We start from the raw sequence: 27,828 nt of genomic DNA on the forward strand, positions 1-27,828 counted from the left end.
CTATGCCCTTCTGGATCTTTCTCTAATTTTGAAGACACTACTGACTACGTTTACATGGACATCTGTAATCTAGTTAATCTAGACGTTAATATATTTAAGGTGTTTACGTGAAGTTCTTTCAGGTAAGAGTTTCATGTAATTTTGGGTGACTTTAACTGCAGTTCGGCAGTTTCACTTTCACTCATGAAAATTCATGCCCCCGTGACAAACTGAGGTATTATATAAAAAAAAAAACATGACTGGTGAGAGTGTTATGGAATTTAATAACGCACGCCGAATGGAAAGAAAAAACGTCCACATTTCGCAATGTGCGTGTCTGCGGTCCTGACAACCGCGTGTGTGGATCTTGTCAGAAAATATGGCGAAAATTCCTACATGCAAACTTTTCCATTAGTATCTGGATACAGCCTTTATGATGAAAACTGAGGTTGCATCACTCAGCGATGCAATGTCACACAATTCACTCAAATGGAGCAAGTGATGTCATTCCCGAGGGGTAGGGTTAGTGGTGGGGTTAGGTGAGCCCATTAAAAAGCATTGGATGCAGCTCAGATTATACATCAAAAGTAAGTATGCTATGGCTCACACTTATTGACAGTGGAAGATGATTTACGGTTAGTTGTGTCAGGAATCAAATCATGTTGTCCTAACAGTCAGCCATCAGAACTGAATCTGTTAAGCTATATATTTATGTTTCAATGTAATTAATGCTATGCACTTTTAAAAAAAAGTTGGCCAAACTTGTGGTGGTGTATGTCCTAAAAGGTTGATAAACTCAGTGTTAACTAATGAGGGACCAGCCGTGAACAATAAGCACATCATTTTCTCGAAATTGGTTTATAAATAAACTTCACATAGTGAAATTGTTTTTTCAGACAATTACCCAACTCTGTCTTAACTAGCAAATGTGATGGGGAGGTTTCTGAGATCCTGAGATTTAAAAAAAAAATGTCAGAATTGAAAGATAATTACCTTTTTATTTAATGTTTATTCAATGTGGATAGAGGCTTTTATACTTAAAGGTACAACTTACTGTACTCATGAGCTTGCACTTTCTTGTTATCAAATTGGTTAGTATACCAACTAGTTCAAATGTCTTCAAATCTGAGAACTAAAGTAACTCTTTCTTTCAGGGGACGTGTACATCCAGAAGACTCAAGACACTAAGAATCCTGTCATCTACGGCGTCTTCTCCGTGTCCGGGTGCGTAAGTTCACGATGATCTCTTTCCCAAATACAGTATTCAATCCTCACTCCTCCTCGACGCCTCTTACTAATCAGGCCGCTTATCAGATTGGCAGGGGAACTTGAATAGATTTGCTTTCATATTCACACTCCAGTTGCCCACAGGGCAGCACCCCCATTTCCCCGCTGCCGAAGACTGTTTCTAACATACTGAATAACAAGTGTTTGGCAGCCTTGACAGACGGTAGTACAAGTCCTCCCACTGCACAAAGGAAAAGAGCATTTGTGTGTATCTGAGATGTGATATTCTCATGAGGAGTTATCGACATAATATCATCGCTATCAGATGGGGTTGGGAGAGGATATTCATACACGCTAAAATATTATACAAATTGAGCCTCAGAGGGAGTTGTCAACATTTTAGATGAGGTTCACATGATAATCATCCAGAGTAAATATACACGGGTGTGTGTGTGTGTGTGCATGCGTGTGTGTTTGTGAGTTATAGCAATTCACAATCTAGCTGTAGATTTTAGATTAAATTGGCGAAGCCCTCAGGCTCTGTCTGAGCTCTCCAAACTCAAAAGCACCATTCTTAGTGATGATAGTGAAAACTCTCTTCTCCATCAACCGCAAGTGATTTCACAGCTCTATCAGTCCCTCTGTCTCTTGTTCTCTCTCACTTTGTCTCTATTTGTGTTAATCTGTGAAACAATATTCCTAACATGCATTTTGTTGTAGCATTTGTCTTCTTTTTCATTATAAATGGTTTTATTTATTGTATATATGTGTATGCATGTATATGTATGTATAAATGTATATAAGTCTATATATATATATATATATATATATATATATATATATATATATATATATATATATAAATAAAAATTAATAGCCCCTTTAAGCTATATTTTGTTCCGATCGTTATACAATAACTTGCTTAATTACCCTAACCTGCCTAGTTAACCTAAAGAACCTACAGTAGTTAAGCCTTTAAATGTCACTTTAAACTGTACAGACTTCTCTTGAAAAATATCTATTCAAATATTATTTACTGTCATCATGTAATAAATAAATCAGTTATTAGAGATGAGTTATTAAAACTATTATGTTTAGAAATGTGTGTATGTATGTATATATATATATATATATATATATATATATATATATATATATATATATATATATATATACACACACACACACACACACACACACACACACACACACACACACACCTATTTTCCCAGCCCCTGGCTTAGTTGTGAATGGGGAGAGGTGTTTATTTATATATTTTTATCATTATTAATGTTTTTCATACATATTATATATTATTATATTATATTGTTATTATTTTTGTTTGTCTGTTTTGTGTTTTTTTATATAGTCCTTAATGCAAGAATATGTTATTGTATTGCTTTATTCAGAGAGAAAGAAAATATGAGCAAATTGTGTTCTGTTGCTAGATTAGAGCAGTTGATGTCTAATGATTCTATGTATTTGGTGCTGTGGCTCTCTAACTAATATCTATCAATAAGTTAAATTAAATGGTTCTATCAGCATGCCTATTTTAATTTTTAAAAATGACCTTACCTTAATTACCTCATCTTACATTTCATAATTTTCTCGTTTTCATAATTTCTCCACCTTTTCTATTTATGGCAGGCACTCAAATTCGAATGGACTGAGTCCACATGCTCAGTGTCACAAGTTTCTTTATTCGATCAGTGTCTCGGCGCAGCTTTATATATTCTTGGAGTCCTTTTATGGCATAAATTTTCTTTGTTTTGAATGTTTCGAAATCCTGAAACCTGTTTATCTCTAGGGTTAAATTAGATTTTGAATTGCATTTTTTAGTCTGGTTTTAAGCTTTTTTTTTGACCCCACAGTATTTCTGAGCTAAAAGTTATTAGATTAGGAAAGAAAATGTAAGCTGAGGCTTGATTTGAACTGGTAGGATTTCTACATTACATACAAATGAAAAACAGTTTCTTTTTCTTTGCAATAGCAACACAATTCTTGCACAATACGAGAAGGATGTATACTTGCAAAGTTAAATGAGATTTTCAAGAGTTCACACTTAGCTGATGATTGATTATAAGCAAGTTTGGCATGCTGTCCCGGGAGAGAGCCCTGAACTCGAAGGTTCTTGAGCCCTGGGCTCCCTCCCGTTTGGAGGAAGAGAGGGGAGCCTCGAGCTCAGGTAGATCTCGACAACTCCCCTTTTTATAATAGCTAAAGATTAAGATTGAAGGCTATTAAAAGATATGCTGCATTATTAGATTACCTGTATTGAAATTTAGATTTAACGATTAACTTGTTGTACATGTTTTTGGAATGTGGGAGGAAACCGGAGAACCCGGGGAAAACCCACGCAAGCACGGGAAGAACATGCAAACTACACACAGAAACGACCACCGGCCTGTTAAGGAACTAGAACCGGTGACGTTCTTGCTGTGAGGCGACAGTGCTAGTCACTGAGCCACCGTGCTGCCCTATGGAGGGAAAGGTGAAAAGGTAGGGGTGGAAGGGGGGATTCTTCAAATCGAAGATGACTGTAGTGAGAAAACCCTGGCTCTTTATAGTGGTTAGGAATGGCCTGATTGGTGGATCAAGCATGCTAATGCAGAACCAGCCGTGTTCAATCATAATCACGTGCTCCTCTCGAAATTAGTTTATGAATAAACTTCACTTATCCTGATTTTTAAATTGTGGCCACCTATAATGCTGAAAAAAGAGAAAAAGATAGGTAAGAGGGTGAAATTAATCATAAAAGTAATGTTCTGAATAATTTTATAATATAAAACAGGGAAAGACGTGATCCTAAATAATCTTGTCATCAAATGATTCTTATTCCAAATATGAATGACATGTTCTTACACTGAATGACATTTTAGTGTCTGTCTTCTGTAAATCACTGTAAAAGTGTATTATAGTCCTATTGTTTTGCTCAGAAAAATAATAATGAATTCTCCTTGCTTTTTTCTGCATCGCTAGGTCTGTGTTTAAAGGCTCAGCCGTATGTGTTTATTCAATGGCTGATGTGCGCATGGTCTTCAATGGGCCTTTCGCTCATAAAGAAGGCCCAAACTACCAATGGGTTGCATACCAGGGCAAAATCCCATACCCTCGCCCAGGAACAGTGAGTATCATTTAAATATAAATACAGTATGATGATAACGGTTGCTGAAATAAAACCACTTAATGCTATCCCTCTAATCTTAGTGTCCAGGAGGAACGTTCACCCCCAACATGAAGTCTACTAAAGATTACCCAGATGAGGTGATCAACTTCATGCGCACACATCCCACCATGTTCAATGCAGTTTATCCAGTCCACAAGCGCCCCCTGGTGGTACGAACCAACGTGGATTATGAGTTCACCACCATCACTGTGGACCAAGTGGCTGCAGCTGATGGCAACTATGAAGTTCTGTTCTTAGGAACAGGTGAACTTACTACACATCTACATACATGGGTTGCTTTGAGATATATGTAGGCTACTGTGAGATGCATAAACAGTCAAGCCTAACATTATTCATGCCCCTGACAAATTCTGACCTAAAGTTTTTCTTCAAATGTAAATAAAATCTGAGAAATATTTGATGCCACTTGTACATCTTCTTGTTATGTTTTAGGAAAAGATAATAATAATTAATTAAATAAATAAATACAATAAATACAATAAGTACAATAAAATACAATTAAAAACTTGCTGGGTAAATAAAAGATTAAGTGAGAATTTGCCACCAAGGGTATGCATAATTTCAGGCTTGTCTGTTTGTGATGTATATTCATTTGTTTTATAGACATACTCTGGTCAAATGTCTTCATTTTATTTATTTATTTATTTAATTATTTATTTATTTATTTATTTAGTGCTGTGAATTCCTCAATTTCTAAACCATAACCATAACAGAATGGGTGGCACAACAAAGCAAATAATTTGCCCGTTTTTTTTTTTTTTTTTTTCAGAAAATAAAATTGTATACATTTAAAATATTTCTGACTCCTGACTTTTGATTATTTTACAGACAGGGGAACAGTTCAGAAAGTGATTGTCCTGCCCAGAGATGATCTACAGACTGAAGAGCTGGTTTTGGAGGAGGTGGAGGTCTTCAGAGTAAGAGCCTCTTCTGTGTTCATTCCATTTAAAGAATATATTGTACTGCCTGCTTTTGTGTGTGTGCATGTGTTTGATTGTAATTGCAATTATTCTATTCCATTCTAAAATGTTTTAATCAAAGTCTGAAAATTTGCTTCTGTGTTTGGAGTTACGGTCCTTCTCTGGTTATGTCAGTTTGATGCATCCATAATATACTTAACCACACCCCTATTACTATTAGTTTGCTATGAGGGAATGATCCACAAAAAGAAAGCTCCACCCCCTACTCAATATTCTGTTTCAGTTGGAAGTACATAACCATATTGAAATAAAACTCTTAACAATGTCCGGTTCACATGGGCTTTAAGTCTGTGTGAAATATAAATATACAATGTTTATTTTGCTAGCATGCATTGGTATTTTTTAGGTGAATAGTTAATCTGTACAACTACATCTACTGAAAAAAAAGGTTTCTTTCAAAGTCTGACCATTTGCTTCTGTGTTTGGAGTGACAGTCCTTCTCTGGTAATGTCAGTTTGACGGATGCATCCATATTAAACATCCTAAAAATTCTATTTTACAGGTTCCAACTTCAATCACTACTATGAAGATTTCTCCAAAACGAGTAAGTAGCACAAAATAACATTTAGAATTAAATATTAATTTTAAATTCTGCAATGTCAGTAGTAATAATATTAAATAATGTAGCAAACACAGGGTTTATTTACTGTCAGACCCTAAAATTAACATTCGCCGTAAGTCCAGCATGAAAAAATTCAGAATTATTAAGCATCTAATACAGTGATATTTGCCAAGCTGTTAAAAAATGTTTTTTTATTTGAACAATTCCTGAGAGCACAATATGATTTGGCTTAATTATCATATGTTAAAGATTAAATTGTTATTATTATAAATATGTGTACAGTTGAAGACACAATTATTATCCCTTGTGAATTTCTTTTTCTTTTGTAAATATTTCCTAAATTATGTGTAATAAAGCAAGGAATTTTTCAGAGTATTTTCTTTAATACATACTCTTCTTGAGAACGTCTTATTTGTTTTATTTCTGCTAGGATAAAAGCTGTTTTTATTCAATTTAAGGTAAATATTATTAGCCTCCTTCAGCAATATTTGTTTACGATTTTCTGCAGAACAAATCACTTTAAGTTGAATACTAGTGTCTTGAGAAATATCTAGTAGAATGTTGTTTACTGTCTTCATGACAAAGATAAAAGAAATCTGTTATTAGAAATTGGTTATTAAAACTATTATGTTTAGAAATGTGTTGAACTAAAATCTTCTTTCTGTTAAACAGAAATTAGGGGGGAAATACAGCTGGGCTAATAATTCAACTGTACATAATCTAATGTGCATCCCAGATTAAAATCTTAAATACGCAATCTCTGGGATATAATTTGGAATAACCACACTGTCTGCAAGCACATGAGATTTTAAACATGTAAATGTCTCACATTGCCAGAAAACATTGCATCAGATCCATTTTGTTTTTTGAGATTGCCTGGTTTTGTAAATACAGCACTATCTCACTGAAACTTTTTGACTTAGTGGCTAATTAGTATTAATTTGTATGATTTCATTGACATATTTCAACATGATTTGCTCATATCTCAATGAGGTGTGGGATTTGGGAGCCATGCCTCTTTTTAAAAATCATATGTTTTCATAAGAATGAAATTGTATGAATTAGCCACTTTTCTGACAATACTAAAAATAGTGCCTGTGTTTCCTTGTGAGATCAGGCTCTGAAGGATAAATTGGCCTAAAAGATCTGTTTTTGATTGAAAGTAACATTTATTTTCCTGTCGTCCTGTGTTCAGCAACAGCTGTATGTCAGTTCGGCGGTGGGCGTCACACATCTGGCTCTGCACAGATGTGATGTTTACGGAGAGGCCTGTGCCGACTGCTGCCTGGCCAGAGACCCATACTGTGCCTGGGACGGAAAGTCCTGCTCTCGCTACTCAGCAAACCAAAAAAGGTGATTTGTCTATAAATGTCTTAATTATCAAGTCTTTATACTTAAAATACAGTGCATTTGAGTCACAAGTTTGGTCCAAATGTTATTTGTTTCAAGCTGAGTTTATTTCCTCATTTGCAAGTGCTCTGATGTAGGTGCAGTTTATATTTGCGTGCATTTCCTTGTTTGTGATTGGTCTGTTGATTGTTATAGGCGGAGTCGAAGGCAAGACGTGAAGTATGGAAACCCTATAAGGCAATGCAGAGGCTACAACTCGAATGGTGAAGAACAAATTTAATATACATTGATACGAAGGAGTAAAAGTTCTTTAGAAGTTGTTGTGATTTTGGCCATTGTTTTAGATATTATTTTGTTTTCATTCCCATCAGCCAATAAGAACACATTGGAGACAGTGCAGTATGGAGTAGAGGGAAGCACAGCCTTTTTGGAGTGTCAGGCCAGATCTCCTCATGTGTCCATCAAGTGGCATTTCCAGAAGGAGAACAGCGACCGGAGAAGAGAGGTACAGAAATAGTGTCCTATTACATCATAATTATTGAAATATTACAACAGTATCTTTGTAATGTGTTTTAAGTTTGAAAATTGTGTATTTCTCATACTAAATGAGTATTTAAAATTAAATTATTTATAAAACTAATTAAAACAAATAGAATAGATTATTACAGTGCCTAATTACAAAACTACTTGAACAAAATTTGTTACAATTTTTAAAGATTGATTTTTAGGATCTTTACTAATTAATCATTTTTGTATATTTTTTCATTTAAAGAACTAGAGATGCACCAATACCATTTTTTGGGACCGATCCCGATACTAAAATTCTAAGTTTCTATAGTTCTGCTGAGCTGATAAACTCAGATAATATATCTTCTTTAGTAGAAAAAACAGACCTATAGGCCTACTGTATATGACAGACTGCACAATCTAACTAAAAACATGATGCTTGCTGTAAATTAGGCTACATTATTTGAGCAATTATTATGCCATTAATATGATCTGATATGGTCCAGCTTATGTTAACTTTTTTAATATAAAGATTTTTCTTTGAAATCTGTAATAGGCTACCAGTATTGACCCAAATCATTGGTAAAATAACCTTCCTTTTAGCAAAGCCTGATATTTTCCTGCAGGTTTGACAAAGACTATACTAAACTATCTGAGGCCAGTTTTACTTAATAAACATTCTCTTTTCTGTTAATGACAAATAGTCTTGGAGAAAGTTTTTTGAGTTGTCAAAAATGCGACATTCAGTTTGAATTGTGAATGAATGGAGAACGATTGACAGGTGCAGCGGCGGGAAACGCTGAACTGAACATGAAATTAACCACTTGAATATTAATCTGTGCTTCACAATAAACTATAGAATGACTTCAGAATATTTGGGATATAGTAGTCCTACATGACAACTTTCTAGTGCCTTATAATAGGCTACTCTCATGGCTTTTGTTGGCTAATAATATACAATTATAGAATATAGTGCATGTGCAAGATCGGATTTGGATCTGTACCAGCTGTACCTGATACCATGGTTCGATACCTGAACCAGCAAAAATATGCTGTATCGAAAAGATATCCGATCCAAGTATCGGGATTGGTGCATCTCTATTACCCTTAATTCTAACATTTATTTTTTAAATTGTAACATTACATTTTTTAAGAATAAATAAATGTAATATTTGTAGTAAAACATTCTGAAACTATTTGTTATGATCTATACTTTTTTTTACATTATTTTAAGTTATTATATTTAATTTAAATTTCAATATAATTTTATAAACTTAATTATTTTACAATAAATAATTGGAATATTTCGAATTAAAAACATCACTGAACTTATTTTGTAAATATTTTTGTAATCTTTCAAAAATCGATACACTTTGTAAAAGTATAAATAAATGGAATATTTTATTACCAAATATTTTACCAAAATTCATTCTAAAACAACATTTTTGTTTTTTTCTCATTAATTTTTTTTAAAATAATGAACAATGAAATATTTCTCATTAAAAAAAAATGTAAGATCCTTTTTATAACACTTTTTGCATCCAACTACAGTATATATTTTGCATATCCATTATGGATTTTTTGTTTCCACATTCAATTCAATTCATCTTTATTTCTATAGCGCCTTTACAATATAGATTGTGTCAAAGTAGCTTAACATAGAAGTTCTAGTAAATTGAAACTGTGTCAGTTGAAGTTTAGTTTAGTTCAATTCAGTGTGGTTTAATTTTCACTGCAGAAAGTCCAAACACTAAAGAGCAAATCCAATGATGCACAGCTCCACAAGTCCTAAACCAAACAAGCCAGTGGCGACAGCAAGGAACAAACTTCACCAATTGACGAAAGTGAAGGGGAAAAAACCTTGAGTAAACGAAATCAGTATAATGCTTATCCTTACTTGTGTTTCAGATCCGTTCTGACGGGCGTGTGGTTCGCACGGAACAGGGCCTCCTCCTGCGCTCCCTCCAGCTGTCCGACAGCGGTGTTTACCAGTGCACCTCAACTGAGAAGAACTTCAAACACACCCTTGTCAAACTCCAGCTCGTGGTTCTCTCCGCCCACACAGTCAACAGCATCCAGACTGAAAGCGGCGCCCCGGCCGCCCCACCCCTTCAGTCCAGCGCCTGGACGCCCAGCGCAGAACAATACAAAGACCTCCTGACCATCCTCAGCCAACCTGAGATGGGCCTCATCAACCAGTACTGCCAAGACTACTGGCAGATAGGGGACGACCCCATGGCCCACAAGAAGAAGGACCTCAAGGAGCTCCAGAAGGACCTGCGGAAGCCCCGAAATAGGAGACACCACCAGGAGCAGAGCAGCATGGCTGAGACATGAGGAAACTTGCATAATAATCCACCAACAACCATCATGGCCGAGGAGAACATAAACAATACGTTTCTCTTGAAAGCGCATAGTATTTATTGTAGGCTTGTACATAGTTAGATTCTGTGGATATCTTTGTATGGGAATAGCGCAACAACAACAACGAAAAAAAAAAGATGAAAACGTTTTGTGTATAGATCTGTGCAAATATTTTGTTAGCATTGTTACTTCCCTTCCGATATATTTATTACAACGGTATTCATCCGTCATCCACATTATATGACTGTTATCATGAAACGTTATGTATATATTACAGTTCCAGTGAGCGGAGAGTTGGACATCTGATGGACAGTTTGACTGCGTTTCGATGTTTTGATACCGGAGTGACTCTTTTAGTCGAGCACGTGTTCTCAGTTAGATGCGAATATTTGGCGCATCTACATTTTTCTGTGACCTCCCCTGAAAAAAAGACTTTAGTATCATCAGAAACACTCATCTTTTAATCTTCTTGATCTTCCATATGTTGCTATGCTAATGCGTGTTAAATATAAAGTCGATTCTGTGTGTTATATATTTGGTTTATGATCGATTACAGCCTCCTGTACAGTATGTATGTACATCACTTTTTATTTTCCTTTATATAAATATGTATTATTGCACGCAAAGGAACTGAAAACATGTCCATCTCTTTGCAGAGCAGAATGGTTTTTTTTGGTTTTTGTTTTGTTTGTTTTTTAAGAGATATGTACCTCTTCAGTCATTTTCAGAAAAAAAAAACTAAATAAATAAAATAAAAATAAAAGTCCAAGCAAGCTCCTCTAAACATTTGATCATTTGGACAAGTTAAAACGTCTAGAATGAATCTTTAGGGGGCTTGATTGAGTTTGCATGAACTGTATTTGTACTGTACAGGTATGTAGTCAAATTCTGGATATGTGGCTGTGTTGCTGTATGGTTTTTAACATAGTGAATGGAGAGAAAGAGAGCGAGAGAGACTGTTTTTTGAAAACAGAGGACTTTGCTAAACTAGTGATGGAATCAAGCACAATTACCTGACGTGTCTGTTTCACCTCCGTTGTGTTTTCTCTACAAGCATAGCAAAACGGGCTGTGTGAAATGATTGTTGTATACGTGTATTTTGTTTCTTTTTTGTTGTAAGACATTACCCATCACTGTGGTTTGTCCTCTTTGTTTTGTCTTTTTTTTTAGAATATTCTAATGTGAAAAGACCCTAAATTAGATGTTATGAACAGTTAATGTTATAGTAATGTATTTTTTATTTGTTTTCTTTTCCATCTTTGTCGTTGACTAATTAAAGTTATATATTTTATAACAAACACAGTTTGGGTTTTCTGCAGAAAAATGAGTGAATTTATGCTATGTTTGCCTTTGACTTGCATTTTGTAAACTATAAACAAACACAGTTCCAGCTAAAATTGTATTTTTTTCTACGGCGAGGAAATGTTATAAGTCTTTATCTGGCTTTTTTGGGATTAATTATTGTAATCTGCCAATTGCACCAGAGAAATACTGGGAAATCTCTGTAGACTGATGGCATTTCATGCTGTTCAGCCTTATAATCTTAGAATGTCAGCAAAATCACCTGTTTTGTCATTACTTTAGATATTACGGTAGAGATTCATTCAAATGCTAGCTCTAAAGTGACGTTGGTGAAGTAGCAACAGTTTCTGCTGTTCTGACGGTCAGCTGCAGATGTGAGTGAATAGCGGAAGAAAGTAGTTCCTCTTACTTTTTTATACACAATTATGTCGTCAAACTGTTGTCTAAACGCAATATCACACTCGTAGCAGTGCGATATGGCTGTATATCTTCACTGAGTAATACGTTTAAATTCAAATACAGTGCCTACTTAGTAGATGGTTTTGGACGCAGTCATTGAATTTTGGTCACCTGACGTTGCGACCTAAATCCAACCTAATATTAATGTCTTATGACATTGTGTGCCTGCTGAGCAATAATTAAATTAAATTGCACTACAGAACTTTATGTTTACACACATCCACAAATTACATGTAAATTCATCAGGTTTTAAATGCGTAATACTCACTAACGACTCTTGAGTACTTTTGGAAGGTCTACTTTTTACTCATACTTTAAGTAATATTTACAACAGATACTTTTACTCTACTTGCACTACATTTTTAGGCAAGTTATGGTACTTTTACTGGAGTATGATTTTTCAGTACTCTTTCTACCACTGACGGTCACAACAATATATTTCTGTGTAAGGTGAGGTTTACTGATGAAGAACACTGGCGAAGGTGTTCCCATCTCCCTCAACTGTGATGGCTATGGATTAATGTATCAGTTTTCAGATTGAGGTCAATGGGCTCTGTCAGGTAAAAGACTAAAGCTCTTTAAATACTGCTCTGCACACTGTGTACATTACATGGAAAATGTCAACTGATCCTGATGACTACAGTAACAAAATGAGATTAGCATTACTCATGGATACTTTAGGTACTTGAGGGAAAAAACTTTTGAAAAAACCCAAAAATAATAATCAATGAATAAAATGTAATAATTACCATACAGTAATAGCAAGAAAGGTTCTCTTATTCAGCACTGATGATTTCCTAAAGACCGTTTAACTTGCCTGGAATTTTTTCATTCCAAAAAAAAGGGTTCTTGTTTAGATTACTAAGATATTCTTCCCACTGAAAAAGAAATACTTATTTTAAACCTATATAACACTTTAAAGTCTTTTGGGGACTAAATAGTTTGAATTGCAATGATTGTGGTTCAAAATTGAAATTCAGTTTTCTTATGTTTTATTTAGAATATTATATTATATTATATTATATTATATTATATTATATTATATTATATTATATTATATTATATTATATTATTCATTCAATTTCTTTTCAGCTCAGTCCCTTTATTAATCTGGCGTCGCCACAGCGGAATGAACCACCAACTTATCCAGCATATGTTTTACGCAGCGGATGCCCTTCCAGCTGCAACTGGTCACTGGGAAACACTCATACATTCGTATTGACACACATACACTACAGACAGTTTTAGGTTAGCCAATTCACCTGTACCGCATGTCCTTGGAAACCGGAGCACCCAGAGGAAACCCACGCGAACACGGGGAGCACATACAAACTCCACATAGAAATGCCAACTGACCCAGCCAAGGCTCGAACCAGCAACCTTTTTGCTGTGAGGCGACAGCACTACATTCTGTGGCACTGCTTCACCTATATTATATTATATTATATTATATTATATTATATTATATTATATTATATTATATTATATTATATTATATTTATTATATTATATTTTATTTATTATATTATATTATATTATATTATATTATATTATATTATATTATATTATATTATATTATATTATGAGGATTAAAGGATTTAATTACAATCAAGATAACTGGATAAACATGCTTAATTGTCAGAAATATGCACATAATTTTATTTTTGTTATTTTTAGGAGTACATAAAAAGTCAAATTCAATTTTTATACATGATCTATTACATAAATGAAACATTTACATATTACATTATGAAAAATAAACAATGTATTACTTTATTCATTCTGTCATTCATTCATTTTTTTTCGGCTGAGTCCTTTTATTAATTTGGGGCCGCCACACCTGAATGAACTGCCAACTTATCCAGCACATGTTTTATGCATCGGATGCCCTTCCAGCTGCAACCCATCACTGGGAAACATCTTTACACACTCATTCACAGACAAACACGAAGGACAATTTAGCTTACCCAATTTACATATACCACATGTCTTTGGACTGTGGGGGAAACCGGAGCAACTGGAGGAAACCCACATGAACACAGTGAGAACATCCAAACTCCACACAGAAATGCCAACTGACCCAGTTGAGGCTCTACCAGCGACCTTCCTGCTGTGAGGGGATTGTGCTACCTACTGCGCCACCGTGACCCCATATCTATATATTTCAATTTAATTTTTCATAGAATAACAGGTTTTTAATGTGATAGTTCACCCAAAAATGAATATTCTGGTCATTTTTAGCTCTCACCCTTTATTTGTTCAGAACCTATTTGAGTTTCTTTCCTCTGTTGAACTCAAAAGACAATATTTTTAAAAAATGCTGGCACCCATTGACATCCATATTATTACCCTTACTATGGAAGCCAATAGGTGCCAGCAGCAGCATTCTCCAAAATATCTTCCTTTGAGTTCAACAGAAGAAAGTGCCTCATATATGTTTAAAACCACATGTGGGCGTTTTTTCATTTCAGTCTTGTTAAGCTCAGAGTCAACAATGACTTTTAGCTTCTTTTTTTGTAATATCCTACTAACACATTCATCAGATGATGCCAAGCAACTGTAATGTTTGTATGACTGCGTTATCTTACTCACCCGGTCTCCATGGCCATTTTAATGTGCTTCTGAAGACGCTGGCCAGATTATACCATTTTGCCGAGCGCAGCACCTTCTCCTTAAATCTGAGGTCAGATGTCCTCTGCACGCTTTCAATGCCTCCTGTCCTTGTTCTCCATTGGCCCTGGTGGCCCAGGTGGTCAGATCCATCCCCAAAATCCCTCTAAGACTCCAAACAATTGATCAGTACTGGAGATCCAGTTGAGGTGTGAGCTGTGAGAGCACCTGGAGGCCTCTAGGCAAGCGAGTGGTCATCCAAAAGGACTTCTTTTTCCCTAATCAAAAGTCAGTATGGGGGCCGGGGCGAGCGCCGAGGAAAAACACTCCAGGGAGCTTGAGAAAAAGCTGAAAGAGGATGCAGACAAAGATGCCAGGACCGTCAAACTTCTGCTGCTAGGTATCAACACATTTCAAATCATTGCTCAAGTCCAATCATGAAGAATATAGTGCATTTGCTAGCTTTAGAAAATTGTACATTTGTTCCTGTTTGAAATATTTGTAATAAACAGGCAATGTTGTGGCTGTAAACATTAGGAAAGAAGGTTAGTTGTGTCCCAAATGATGCGATATGCATGCATATATCTGTCTAGTGTATACAGTTCATACGGTTATTTTGTCAGTGGTGTCCCGTTCCCTTCACTACATGCTGTAATTAAAACTGCGACAGTTAAGGGCGTGAAGTGTTCAACATTATTTTTTAACGTCACTTAATTAAACACTGAAAACATCATGGTGCTTAAGTATGAAAATGTAGATGCAGCCTTTGTTTTTGTTACATGAAAGTAACTTTAAATATTGCACGTCTTAAAAACAAGATGAAAACGGATTGAATACTGACATTCAAATCAAAGTTTAAAAAAATGACTTGATATTGTGCTATATCTAATGCCTCTGAATTGTTTTTATAAATACTTAAAAACATTGCAATTAAGGGAGTTCAAGTATGCTTGTAGATTCAACAATAGTCGTATCATAACTGGTCATCTCTTTGTCAGCGAGATGATGTAGGTCAGGGTTATGGGACATCTAACTTAAAGGGGCTTAAGGCAGGAATAATAAGCCTCAAGCCTCTTATTGTAATCCTTCAAAAGATAAACAAAGGCAGAGGAGAGAGATGGATGTGTTCAGCCATTAATTCACTTATGCTTGTCAAAATAAATCATATATTACTGTTTAAAAGTTCTTTAGACATTTAGGTTTGACAAATTTATTTTCCTTAGAGGTTTTACTCTCAAAACATTTGTGAAAAGTAGATTTGGAGACCTAGGGGTCATAATTATTTAACAGACTGGACAAACTGTGTCAGGGTGAATGTAATGTAATTTGATGTAGTCTGATTAAAACAGTCTCATGACACGTTTGGCAGAATGCAAGTAAAATAGACAGATTTTTTTTTCCAAATCAGTCGGCTTATAATCGAGCAGTCAATTTCAAAAATGTTATTTATACTCTTCATAAAATCCTTTCAAAACATAGATACAGATTGCCTTATAACCTTGGGCTCATAGGCTTTATATAGCCTCCTATAATAAATTGTTTTAGTTGTATTATTTTTTATTTTTTCAAAATTCTGTTGATTTTTTCCCCCATTATTATTTTTTTAATTAATAAAAATGAACTCAATAGTAATTTTTTTCACGTTTTCCCCAGACTTGAAAAAAAGCTGAAGACGCTGAAGAGTTTCTGTTTGTATGAGATATAATGAGATAAAGTTCATGTGTTCATGACGGATTAATAAAATAATCAGGTCACACTTTGCAATAAGGTTTCATTAGTTGATATTAGATACTAATATGAAATGATAACGAACAATGCTTTACAGCATTTATTAATCATAGTTTAACATTCACAAATACATTATTGAAATCCTTAATTGAGCTTGATAACAGTAGTTAATGCACTTTTAGATAACTAACAATGAGCAACTTTATTTTCATTAACGAATGTTAACAGCGATGAATACACTAACAAATGTACTGTTCATTGCACATATTAGTAAATAAATCAACTAACATTAACTAATGCGCTTTTATTGTTAAGTCTTACCAAAAATCCAACACTGTCTTGCTTTCAGGTGCTGGTGAGTCGGGGAAAAGCACAATTGTCAAACAGATGAAGTAAGTGCTGAGGACACAAGCGTATGCTAACAAAACAAACTGCACTGCATTACATTCAGAGCTCTTTTACCTCAAAACCAAGAAACGATTGGTCATTAAACGTATCTTTCTCCATCCCAGAATTATTCACAAAGATGGTTACTCCCTTGAAGAGTGCTTGGAGTTCATTGTCATCATCTACAGCAACACCATGCAGTCCATTCTGGCCGTTGTGAGGGCCATGACCACACTCAACATTGGCTATGGAGACGCTGCCGCACAGGTGAACACAGACAGACACATCCACAGACTGAAAACAGCAGTGGTCAATAGACTACACACCACAATGATGACAGCAGAAATTAAGAATTATCATATGCCGAGGAAGGACATTCTAGGTGTAATTCTTAATATTTATACATAAAATATATATATAAAAAAAAAAAACTACGTGAATAAAAACAATATTCTCAATTCAAAACGGCGAAACGAGTCAAAAGGTTCCATTATAGGATGTTACAAACGACATTTCCGTCATTAAACACGACATATAGAGACATTTAGAGCTAGAGTTTGTCTTTTTATTAACTTTTTAATGTTTTCACTTAATTCAGGTGCTTCAATTTTACCTTGCTCTTTTTTGCCTCACTGGAAATTCGCGCTCAGCTTCTGTGAACCTTAAACACCGCCCACGATTATTTGATTGATCATCTGTCATTCTGACATTGATTAGCGATGTTAACCCCGCCCACTTTAATTAGACAGGTTGTCATTTTGACAAAATGTATAGTGACAAGTTCTTTTTTTTTGTTTGTTTGTTTGCTCGTTGTTTAAACCCCATGCTTTACACAAACATAACAACTACAAAAAAATCACTCACAGTAAATTTAACAATTTTAATAGAAAAACAATAAGTCAGGTCTACACACTGAATTAAAGTAGAAAGAATGAAATAGACATCGCTTTCCTTGTAAAACACGACAGTATTCTGTTTTAATTAACTTCAAAAACTACTGTAGACTACATTCTATAGTGTACGATATTCTACAGATATTCATCAGAATCCCTCCACACAGAAATGCCAAATGACCCAGCTGAGACTCGAACCAGCGACCTTCTTGCTGTAAGGCAACAGTGCTAACCACTGAGCCTCTGTGTCAACCTAAAAGCAATTTGATCATATATTTTTTTTACATGATATTACAAAATAAAATTGTACCGTAAACCGTTTATAACTTGTCTTGATAGAAGAAGTCATGAATGATGCACAGCTAAGAGATTATTAAAAGAAAGACATAATGGAGGATTATACTGGATTTTCAATCACATCATCACTTTCCAGAAGCTTTACAGCTTTATTTTTTCCATTCTGTGGAACTTCAGAATCTCCAGTTAAAATTAGTTTGTTTTTTTGTTAGTTTTTTTTTTCTGAGTATTTTGTTTACTGGTTATGATTTGCAAAAGACAGCCAAAATTATTCAGAGTATTTATTTAAAAAAAAGAAAATATTTAGAACAAAATGAGTTGATGGCATGCATATTTAAGGATCACAATGCAGCCCTAAAACACTCATACATTGTCATTTTTAGTTATTGTCATTATCCTTCAATCCAATGAGTCTTACTTATTTCACAATATTTGTTTTTTTTTAATGTAATTATTGTATACAATTACAATTTCGTATGAATATTTTATGATTTAATATTGATTGATTTATTATATATTTATATTTTTGAGTGATTTAATAGTACCTACAGGTCAGAAAAAGTAGGCTATGTCATCCAATTTTCACATAAAAATTATAATATGACCCACTGAATGATGCAGATAAAATTTATTTCACCCAAACATTTAATTTTATTTAAACACATAACGTTGTTAATAATTTCATTTCTTTTACATTTTGTGTTTGCTTATGTTTTGTTCCGAAAATTAATGTTCCTCCCCTTCCCTTTTGACTGACCACATTTGGGATCATAACAGTTGTTTTAATTCCTTCAACCGATTGTTTTATGGATCTTATTTATTCTTCCTATGTTTGAAATGTTCTACATAAATAAACACCCCTTACCTTTCCTTGCCTATCTTTACAAAAGTTGTTTGAGAAAGTAGACACGCATAAAATTGGACATCTTGTCTTTGATGAGCAGCTCATGTTTAAACCAACTACATAAACCCCTACAAGAAAACAGATCTGTCAGTTATACATCAATTTACCTGTTTGTTGCAGGATGATGCAAGGAAGCTGATGCATTTAGCAGATACTATTGAAGAGGGCACCATGCCAAAAGAGCTGTCGGACATTATCCTGAGGTTGTGGAAGGATTCAGGCATCCAGGCGTGCTTCGACAGAGCCTCAGAATACCAGCTCAACGACTCTGCTGGATAGTATGTCCTCCTAAATAGCCTTAAAGGAAACCTATTATGCAAAAATCACTTTTACAAAGGGGTCTAAATGCAGTTGTGTAGCAACAGTCTGAATATAAACAGCTTCTTATGGTAAAACATTTTAATTAATATTTTGTTTTTACAATTACACCTTAAAAACAGTCCGCAGAAACACTTTGATTAACATTCTCCATTTGCACATGTCATCAAAGAGGGAAAGCTCTGTCCATTAGTGACGATCTCTCCCTCATTAGTATAGGACATTAGTCTTGTTTTTGAATCTGCCACTATGCTAACACGTAGGCATTTGTAGCTCCGCCCTCTTTTGAAAAAAGTACAATCTCATTTAAATTTAAAGCAACAGTCGCTAAAATGGCATAACTAGGATCAAAGCCTTAAGGGGGCAGTTTCAAAGAGTTATAAAACATTATATGTGGGGTATTTTCAGTTGAAACTTCACATACACACACCACATATATTACTCATATTTGTCTTGACATATTTGACAAAAATCTTGTAAAAAGGGGCATAATAGGCCTGCTTTAAAGCATTAGAAATCATTTGGCAAGACTCCTCTGAAAGGCCTACAAGTTCATTTTTGGATTCCATATAAAATTTCACATTTGCAACAGATATTTTGGAATATTGTAAAAATGACAAATTGTGTGTTTATTTAATAAATTGGAATTACAAATATGTTTAAATAAATATACATCATCATAAATAAACTATAGCTAATATATCTGAACACTTATATTTACAATTTCAATGGCTGAAAAAAAGTGAAATCTTTAATTTTTTCTACATTTCAAAATATGTTGCATATATGACAATATATAACGTGAAATCCAGATATGAAGTTTTATTTAATTTGCGTACATTGTCATTTATCAAATTTCTTTATCTGTATCTTAAGTATAAAGTTTATTTGACATATATATAGGAAATTCTGTACTGATTCCACTGATCTTTCTCCAAGTTATCTAAATGACCTGGAGAGGTTGATCCAGCCCGGCTATGTCCCTACTGAACAGGACGTCCTGCGTTCAAGAGTGAAGACCACAGGTATCATCGAGACCCAGTTCTCTTTCAAAGACCTCAACTTCAGGTACACCACAGCAAACCGAAAAATAATTAAAGCAAGAAAAGGTGTACAAGAGTAGAGCAGGGCTTTATTAAGTGACCTTGTTGGCCTGCAGGATGTTTGATGTGGGTGGTCAGCGCTCAGAGAGGAAGAAGTGGATTCACTGCTTTGAAGGTGTGACCTGTATCATCTTCATCGCTGCTCTGAGTGCATACGACATGGTGCTGGTGGAGGATGATGAAGTGGTAGGTCACCATTAGTCCACGAATGACATCATCACACACAGATGTTTCACCAGAGTCATTTTTCAAGGAAAATCATTTCACTTGGCAGTCATATTTATATTTCCAAACTCATTCATTCAGTTATTCACTCAGTCATTCATTCGTTTTCTTTTGGGTTTAGTCCCTTTATTAATCTGGGCTCGCCACAGTGGAATGATCCACCAACTTATCCAGCATATTTTTTTATGCAGCAGATGCCCTTCCAGCTGCAACCTATCTCTGGGAAACATCCATACACACTTATTCACGCTCATTTACTACGGACAATTTTGCCTACATAATTTACCTGTACCGCATGTCTTTGGACTGTGGGGGAAACCGGAGCACCCGGAGGAAACCCACGCGAACACAGGGAGAACATGCAAACTCCACACAGAAATGCCAGTTGACCCAGCTGAGCTCGAACCAGTGACCTTCTTGCTGACAGCACTACCTACTGCGCCACTGCGTCACCCCATTTCCAAACTATTAGAGGCAAATATCCTATCTTGCATTTTACCATTACATTTGTGAAATTAGCAACAAATCCTGAAAAGGACTATACCACAACTATTTTTACTATAGCTATACTAAAATGATTTGTTTCCATTTATCATATTTTATTCAGTTATTTTTTATTCATTTGTTTGTCAAATAATAGTAATTATGATTATCAAATTATATATTAGTTATGGTGGTTCATTCCGCTGTGGCGACCTCTGAAATAGAGACTGAGGTGAAGGAAAATGAATTAATATATTATTATTATTATTTTTCTCCCCAAACATTTTCACTAACTCATTAGCACTCCCTTGTGGACCTGTGCCAGCTTGAACACCTCTGCCTTAGTATACACTTTTTAAAATGCTATTTGAGCATAAGATCTATGAAACAAGTCTGTTCATTACCAAAAAAAAAAAAAAAAAAGAAAGAAGGAAAAAAAAACCGATTTAATTTAAATTAAGATTTCGGGACTTTTATTTTGGTCTTGCATGGCTGAAATTTCTGCCTAAACTTATTGCAAATATAGCAGAAGATTGCAGACTTTCCTTGAAAGGGATTTTCCTGATGCTTATAAACAGGCCCATGGCCAGAGGAGCTTCAGGCCATCCACCCCTCACTAACAAAGGTCCAGAATTTGTCCCATTCATGAGCTCATTCGTCCTATTTTGACTGCTTTGTTTGCAATCATAAATAGTAAAATAATCAATCGAAAAAAGCTTTAAGAGCAAGCGAAATCCTGGTGTGACTCCAGTTAATCAGTTTCAGCCAATGTAAAATTCATCTTTCGCAATTGTGTTGTTTTTAAAAAAGAAAACATTTGACAAATCACTTTTATACTAAAACTTGAACCTTATTCTTGAAAGGAAACAATAAAAAATTCTGAAGCACCAAAAGCAGCCCATATTAAAATAAATTTGAAGAAATTCTGACTGAGGAAAAAGTTGAATGTCCTGACCAGTTTGTTATTTGCCTAATAAATTCCAATAGGCTAGAGATTTTAATTTAAAAAAAAAAAGGAAAAATCAAAAAGTGTGGTTATGAGGACCATCCAACAAGCTAATCCAGATAAAAATAGTGCTTAAAATGTCACTAAATATTTACTTTTACTAATATTTTTAGTATATTTAGATTTAGAATTTAAATCTCATAATTAAATAGAAAATTAGGCAAATAACTGCAAAAAGTTCTACTTTTTGAAAAAAAAAAAAAAAAACAAGAAAAAAAAAAACACTTTCACCAGGCTGGCTACGGGCATGATAAAACAATTATTTGAATACCCTAGGTAGGCCTAATATACATGTAGAAAGCCTTTTGTACTACAGTGAAACTTTTCAGTAACAGAAACTTTTTTTTTCTGTCCCCAAAGAACCGAATGCATGAGAGTCTTCACCTGTTCAACAGTATCTGCAACCACCGTTACTTCGCCACCACATCTATTGTGCTTTTCCTTAACAAGAAGGATGTGTTCGTGGAGAAGATTAAGAAAGCTCATCTGAGCATGTGCTTCCCTGAATATGACGGTGAGACCTCAAAATACATGTCAAAATGTATAACCAAAAGCTACAAAGTTCTCCTGAAAACACAGCGTTTAATTGTTATGCTCAGATTTCCTGTTGATGCATCCTTAAAAAATACCACATGTAATTACTAAGATGCAAATCTAAAAAATGTCATCCTATATAATGCAAAAATAACTATGGCGTACCTGTTATAGGTCCCAACACCTTCGAAGATGCTGGCAACTACATCAAGGTGCAGTTCTTAGATCTGAACCTGCGACGAGATATCAAAGAAATCTACTCCCACATGACCTGCGCCACAGACACAGAGAACGTCAAGTTTGTGTTCGATGCCGTAACAGACATCATCATCAAGGAGAATCTCAAAGACTGCGGTCTCTTCTAAACAACACACTTTTTACAAGAGGTAAACTAATGAGAAGCAGCACTTTAATACATGTTTATTAGTGGGGAAAATATAGGGTTTTTATAGAATAATAAGGCAAGAAACAGGTTGATATAGTAAAATAAAAATGTAGTCTATTTCTCACCATACATTTACAGAATGGATTTTAACAATCTCGTCATTCAGAATCACATTTATTTGTAGAATAAAATGCTGTATATAATCAGATATAGGCTTGTATATAATTGAAGTTACAATTATTAGTCCTCATGTGAAATTTTTATTCGTTTGCATATATTTCTCAAGTTATGTTTAACAGAAATCGTTCATAGTAATTCCTATTATACGTTTTCTTCAGAAGAAAGTCTTATTATTTTAGTTTAGCTTGAATAAAAGCCATTCCTACCGCTTATTTTTGTAAAAAAAAAATTTTTTTAAATGACAATTATAAGCCCCCTTAAGAAATGATTATTATTATTACTTATAAGCTACCGAACAAACCACGGTTGTCCAATGACTTGCCTAAAAAACTTGATTTGATCAGTTAATCAAATAATCCTAGTTAAGCCTTTAAGTTGCACTTTAAGATAATTACTAGTAAAATATTATGTACTGTCATTATGGCAAGACAAAGGCTAGTCATTGAATCTATTTAATTTAATAACATGTTGAATGAATCTTCTCTTTATTAAACTCTATTCTCTCTACTAATGTGAACGTGAAGTTTGGTGGTCGTTCTGCTAAAGTGGACAAATGTGGTTCAGCAGAGACACAAATTAGTAGCATAACACTATACAGGCCCGTAGCCAATGGGGGTTGGGGTGATTTGGAAGATCCACCCCTCACTTACAAAAGTCCACCATACATGAGCTAATTTGTGCTATTTTGACTGCTATGCCACAATAAATTTTGAAAATAATCCATTGAAGGCTTTAAAACGAAGCGGAATCCTGTGTTGGCTGTCACTTCAGCAAGACCAGTTTGCTATTTAAATTATTGATATTTAATTGACAATAGGCAAGTTTTTTAATTTAAAACTTGAACAAGTTTCTAGGCTTTTTTTACTATTAATATATGATGTTATTGATGTTTGTATGATGTAAATGATAATTAATGTAAATCTTTAGAAAATTTGGGCACATCAAAAAGTGTGGTAATGATGACCATTCAACAAGCTAATCCAGCAAAAAAAATAGTGCTTAAAATGTCACTATAATGCAGCATTTAAACCTTATAATTAAATATAAAATGAGGCAAATAACTGCAAAAAGGTTTAAGGGAAAAAAGACTCCTTTTACCAGGCTGGCTACGGGCCTGCTATAGTGACAATAGTGTGACCAAAAAAAAAAAAAAAAAAAAAAAACACTAAAAAGCATATTTTGGATGTTTTCTTTACTCTTCACATTTAAATGCACAAAAAAAAGCCCAAAACCTCAAAACAGCAGAGTTTCTTAATTATTTTGCCAGAATGAGAGTATAGTTGCTAGACATATCCGGTGAGAAACTTTTTATTTTCAATGTGCCTTAGTACATAATGTGACTACAAATAAGTTATGCTTTAGCTAAAAGAGAAAAAAAAAAAAAAATATATATATATATATATATATATATATATATATATATATATATATATATATATATATATATATATATATATATATACACAGTTGAAGTCAAAATCATTAGCCCCCCTTTCATTTTTTTTCTTTTTTAAATATTTCCCAAATGATGTTTAACAGAGCAAGGAAATTTTCAGAGTATGTCTGATAGTATTTTTTTCTTCTGGAGAAAGTCTTATTTGTTTTATTTCAGCTAGAATAAAAGCAGTTTTTAATTTTTTAAAAACCATTTTAAGGTCAAAATTATTAGCCCCTTTTAGCTAATGTTTTTTTTTTTTTGATAGTCTAGAACAAACCATTGTTATATAATGGCTTGCCTAATTACCCTAACCTGCCTAGTTAACCTAATTAACCTAGTTAAGCCTTTAAATGTCACTTTAAGCTGAATACTAGTGTCTTGAAAAATATCTGGCCAAATAGTATTTACTATCATCATGGCAAAGATAAAACAAATCAGTTATTAGAAATGAATTATTAAAACTATTATGTTTAGAAATGTGTTGGGAAAAAAATAAACTTGGGGGCTAAGAATTTTGACTTCACCTATATATGTTATAGTATAACTAATATATATATATATATATATATATATATATATATATATATATATATGTATATATATATATATATATATATATATATATATATATATATATATATATATATATATATATATATATATATATATATATATATATGCGTGTGTATTAAAAAATGTCTTAAAATTTGAATGAGATGGTAATGATATAATCTGATTTAATGATCTATGCTAAGCTAAAATGTCTGCCACCAGACATACAGTAGAAATCGGCTGAATGGATTTAAAATATGGCAAAAAAATCAACTCCTTAATTCTAGGGTATTTAGAAAATGAATCTATTATCAAAAAAGTGGAGTGTTCATTTAAAAACCAGTTCAATATCTAAATGAGCATTAACAAAGTCTTTCTTTTTTTTTTACAGATTGGCTGAATCAACAAAACCCAATGCTTTGCTCCTTGTAGCTCGTTTCCTCCCTGGGTAACATACAGTTTCATGAGGGAATTGATTACACGTGGAAGAAGAAATTCTATTACTGCTGTTGGGATCTACATTTGACTGCATGTAATTTAACACCAGAGCCATCACAAATTATACACAAGAACACATGCAGCATCACCCTGTTTGAAAGAACTGGCTCTGAAGCGAGAAGTTTATAAGCTGTGTTTTGGATCTGTTAGTATTTCGCAGTGATCTGTCCTGTAGATTTGCAACTACACTACATGCAGCTGCAAACCAAATGACTAACCAAATGAATCACCTGCATATGCACTTCAGCAGAAGTACTTTAAGAAGATTATATCAGTTATACATTATAGCAGTGACTAACTGTGCAAAGTTCATGTTTTCAAGCCGATTAAGAAAAGACTTTACTGGCATACACTTCTGTTATTTTACAGAGGAGTTATGTCATGTAATGTCCTGTGATTGTCTATGTGAGGTGGATGACTGATGAGAAGATAGCATGTAATAATATTTGCTTAGATCAGGAGCACAGTTAGCAAGCTGAGAGACAATGAACACAATGTTTGAGTGCATTGATTAAACTACAACATCAAACACTGATTAAAAATGCCTAATTGACTGCAAAACCATGAACAATCATGTACATGTAAATTAAAACAATAAAGCTTATGTAGAAAAGACTGAACCTGATGTTTTTGTTTAAGTGTCATTTTTTATTTAAACATGCATTTCTTAATATCAAATAATATTAAGAACCATATGTATAACTGAAACGTATGATCCATGAAATTGATAAAAATCAAACAGTTTCAAAAACCCTTTTGTATGAGGAACTACTTTCTTCTGCTGTTCATTCACATCTGCAGCTGACGTCAGAACAGCAGAAACCGTTGCTACTTCACAAAGTCACTTTTGAGGTAGTATTAGAATGATTCTCTTGTCTAAAATGATGACAAAACAGTTTAAGACTATAAGGTTAATTGGCATGAAATGCCATCAGTCTACAGAGATATCTCCCAGTATTTCTCTGTTGCAATCAGGAGATCACAATAAGCCCAAAAAAAGCAAAAGCAAAGCAAACACTACTAGATTAGTATGGTATTAAGGAAGCACTACAAAATACAAATGAATGAGATCAACTTAGAAAGTCACTTACCTAACCTGTAATGATTTGTTCAGCTGTGGTTTGAAACGTACACTGAACAAATGCTGTTTTTCTCCCCTAAGGACTTATTGTGCGGTCTCTCTCACCATCTTGAGGCAGAACATCAACCGTCGTTGCTCTGCTCAGTATGGCAGGCTTGTAGTCACTGCACTGAATCTCTGAAATTATGAATATTTAAAATAGGCCTTATAAATAAACTGCATAGGTGCAATCTAAACAACTATATTTTCTCCTAAAAAAGCCTCAAAAGTACATTGTTGTCTAACAGCTGCAATATTTGTCAAACTGTACTGCTCTGCTTGCCACTCCTGTAATCAGAGTAATACACAAGGGTGAAGAGGCTGTACAAGAGCTGATATTACTTTAATATCTAACAGCTATCAGCCAATCAGATTCGAGAACAAGACAGAACTGTTGTATATACAAGTGAAGTCCGAATTATTAGCCCAGTTTCTGTTTAACAGAGAGAAGTTCAACAACTTACAACAACACATTTCTAAACATAATAGTTTTATAACTCCTCTTTAATATCTGATTTATTTTATCTTTGCCAATGTCATGATGACAGTAAATAATATTTAATTAGATATTTTTCAAGACACTTCTATACAGCTTAAAGTGACATTTAAAGGCTTAACTAGGTAAATTAGGTAGGCAGATAAGGGTAATTAGGCAAATCATTGTATAACAATGGTTAGCTCTGTAGACCAGGGGTTTTCAAACTGTGGGTCACGACCCACTAGTGAATCGCACAGTGAACGAAGGTGGGTCGCACAACGTCACATAGCTGCAGGCTGCAGCTATATTTACATTGCCGTGAATCAAAACCAGTACGATAATGAGCGAACGACTCTTTAGAGACAATTCTGTTTTTTAAATGAATCATTTAGGTTAAAACACATGAGCTGAAACAGCGGAATCAGCACTCATTGAATGACTGAGTCAGATTAATTTGTTTTAAACGGTCACGTGTCTACTTCAGTAGCGTGCAGTACTCATGGCAGCAGGCGCGAAGTGTTTGGTAAAATAGAAAAGATTTTAAAACTAAAGGCGTTGCAGACTTCTGATACATCTTTAGATTAAACCAAATCTAAAAAGTAGCCACACAGAAAATATGATCAGTCCTACCTTGATCTCAGTTTTATTGCCGGCTGAGGTCCAGAGGGTGAGGAAGTCCTACATTGTCTTTTATGCTTAGAAAAGCTTGCAAGTGCTAGCATGAAACCCTTAAAAGTTAAACGACACCTGACAACAAAACATTCTAAATATG

The 27,828-nt window shown here is 34.2% G+C and overlaps 2 protein-coding genes and 1 long non-coding RNA gene across 5 annotated transcripts in view; 2 read left to right on the plus strand and 1 right to left on the minus strand.

Annotated features, from left to right (window-relative positions):
* Window positions 1–11,454, plus strand: part of sema3fa (sema domain, immunoglobulin domain (Ig), short basic domain, secreted, (semaphorin) 3Fa) — a 96,909-nt gene extending 85,455 nt beyond the window's left edge. For 2 of the 3 annotated variants that reach the window (XM_087255570.1, XM_087255571.1), the window contains 9 exons: window positions 1,134–1,203; window positions 4,186–4,330; window positions 4,414–4,636; window positions 5,222–5,310; window positions 5,876–5,917; window positions 7,131–7,288; window positions 7,481–7,548; window positions 7,657–7,790; window positions 9,701–11,454. In XM_087255570.1, the coding sequence (XP_087111696.1) occupies window positions 1,134–1,203; window positions 4,186–4,330; window positions 4,414–4,636; window positions 5,222–5,310; window positions 5,876–5,917; window positions 7,131–7,288; window positions 7,481–7,548; window positions 7,657–7,790; window positions 9,701–10,129 (1,358 nt within the window). In that variant the 3' untranslated portion in view covers window positions 10,130–11,454. 3 annotated transcript variants of the gene reach the window in all.
* Window positions 969–14,875, minus strand: LOC147836454 (uncharacterized). The gene is made up of 2 exons (XR_015494041.1): window positions 14,510–14,875; window positions 969–1,447 (listed from the first exon to the last, which is right to left on the minus strand). It is a non-coding gene; the product is annotated as an uncharacterized LOC147836454 (long non-coding RNA).
* gnat1 (guanine nucleotide binding protein (G protein), alpha transducing activity polypeptide 1) lies at window positions 14,743–26,081 on the plus strand. Its single transcript, NM_131868.2, is given in 9 exon segments — window positions 14,743–14,927; window positions 16,605–16,647; window positions 16,768–16,909; window positions 18,857–19,014; window positions 19,994–20,122; window positions 20,214–20,343; window positions 22,232–22,385; window positions 22,580–22,791; window positions 25,352–26,081. Coding segments are annotated over 8 exon segments (1,053 nt in total). The 5' UTR covers window positions 14,743–14,821; the 3' UTR covers window positions 22,771–22,791; window positions 25,352–26,081.
* The last annotated feature ends 1,747 nt before the right edge of the window (window positions 26,082–27,828 follow it).

This window comes from Danio rerio, chromosome 6, assembly GCF_052040795.2.
Source record: "Danio rerio strain M-AB ecotype USA chromosome 6, GRCz13ab, whole genome shotgun sequence".
Taxonomy (NCBI): Eukaryota; Metazoa; Chordata; class Actinopteri; order Cypriniformes; family Danionidae; genus Danio; species Danio rerio.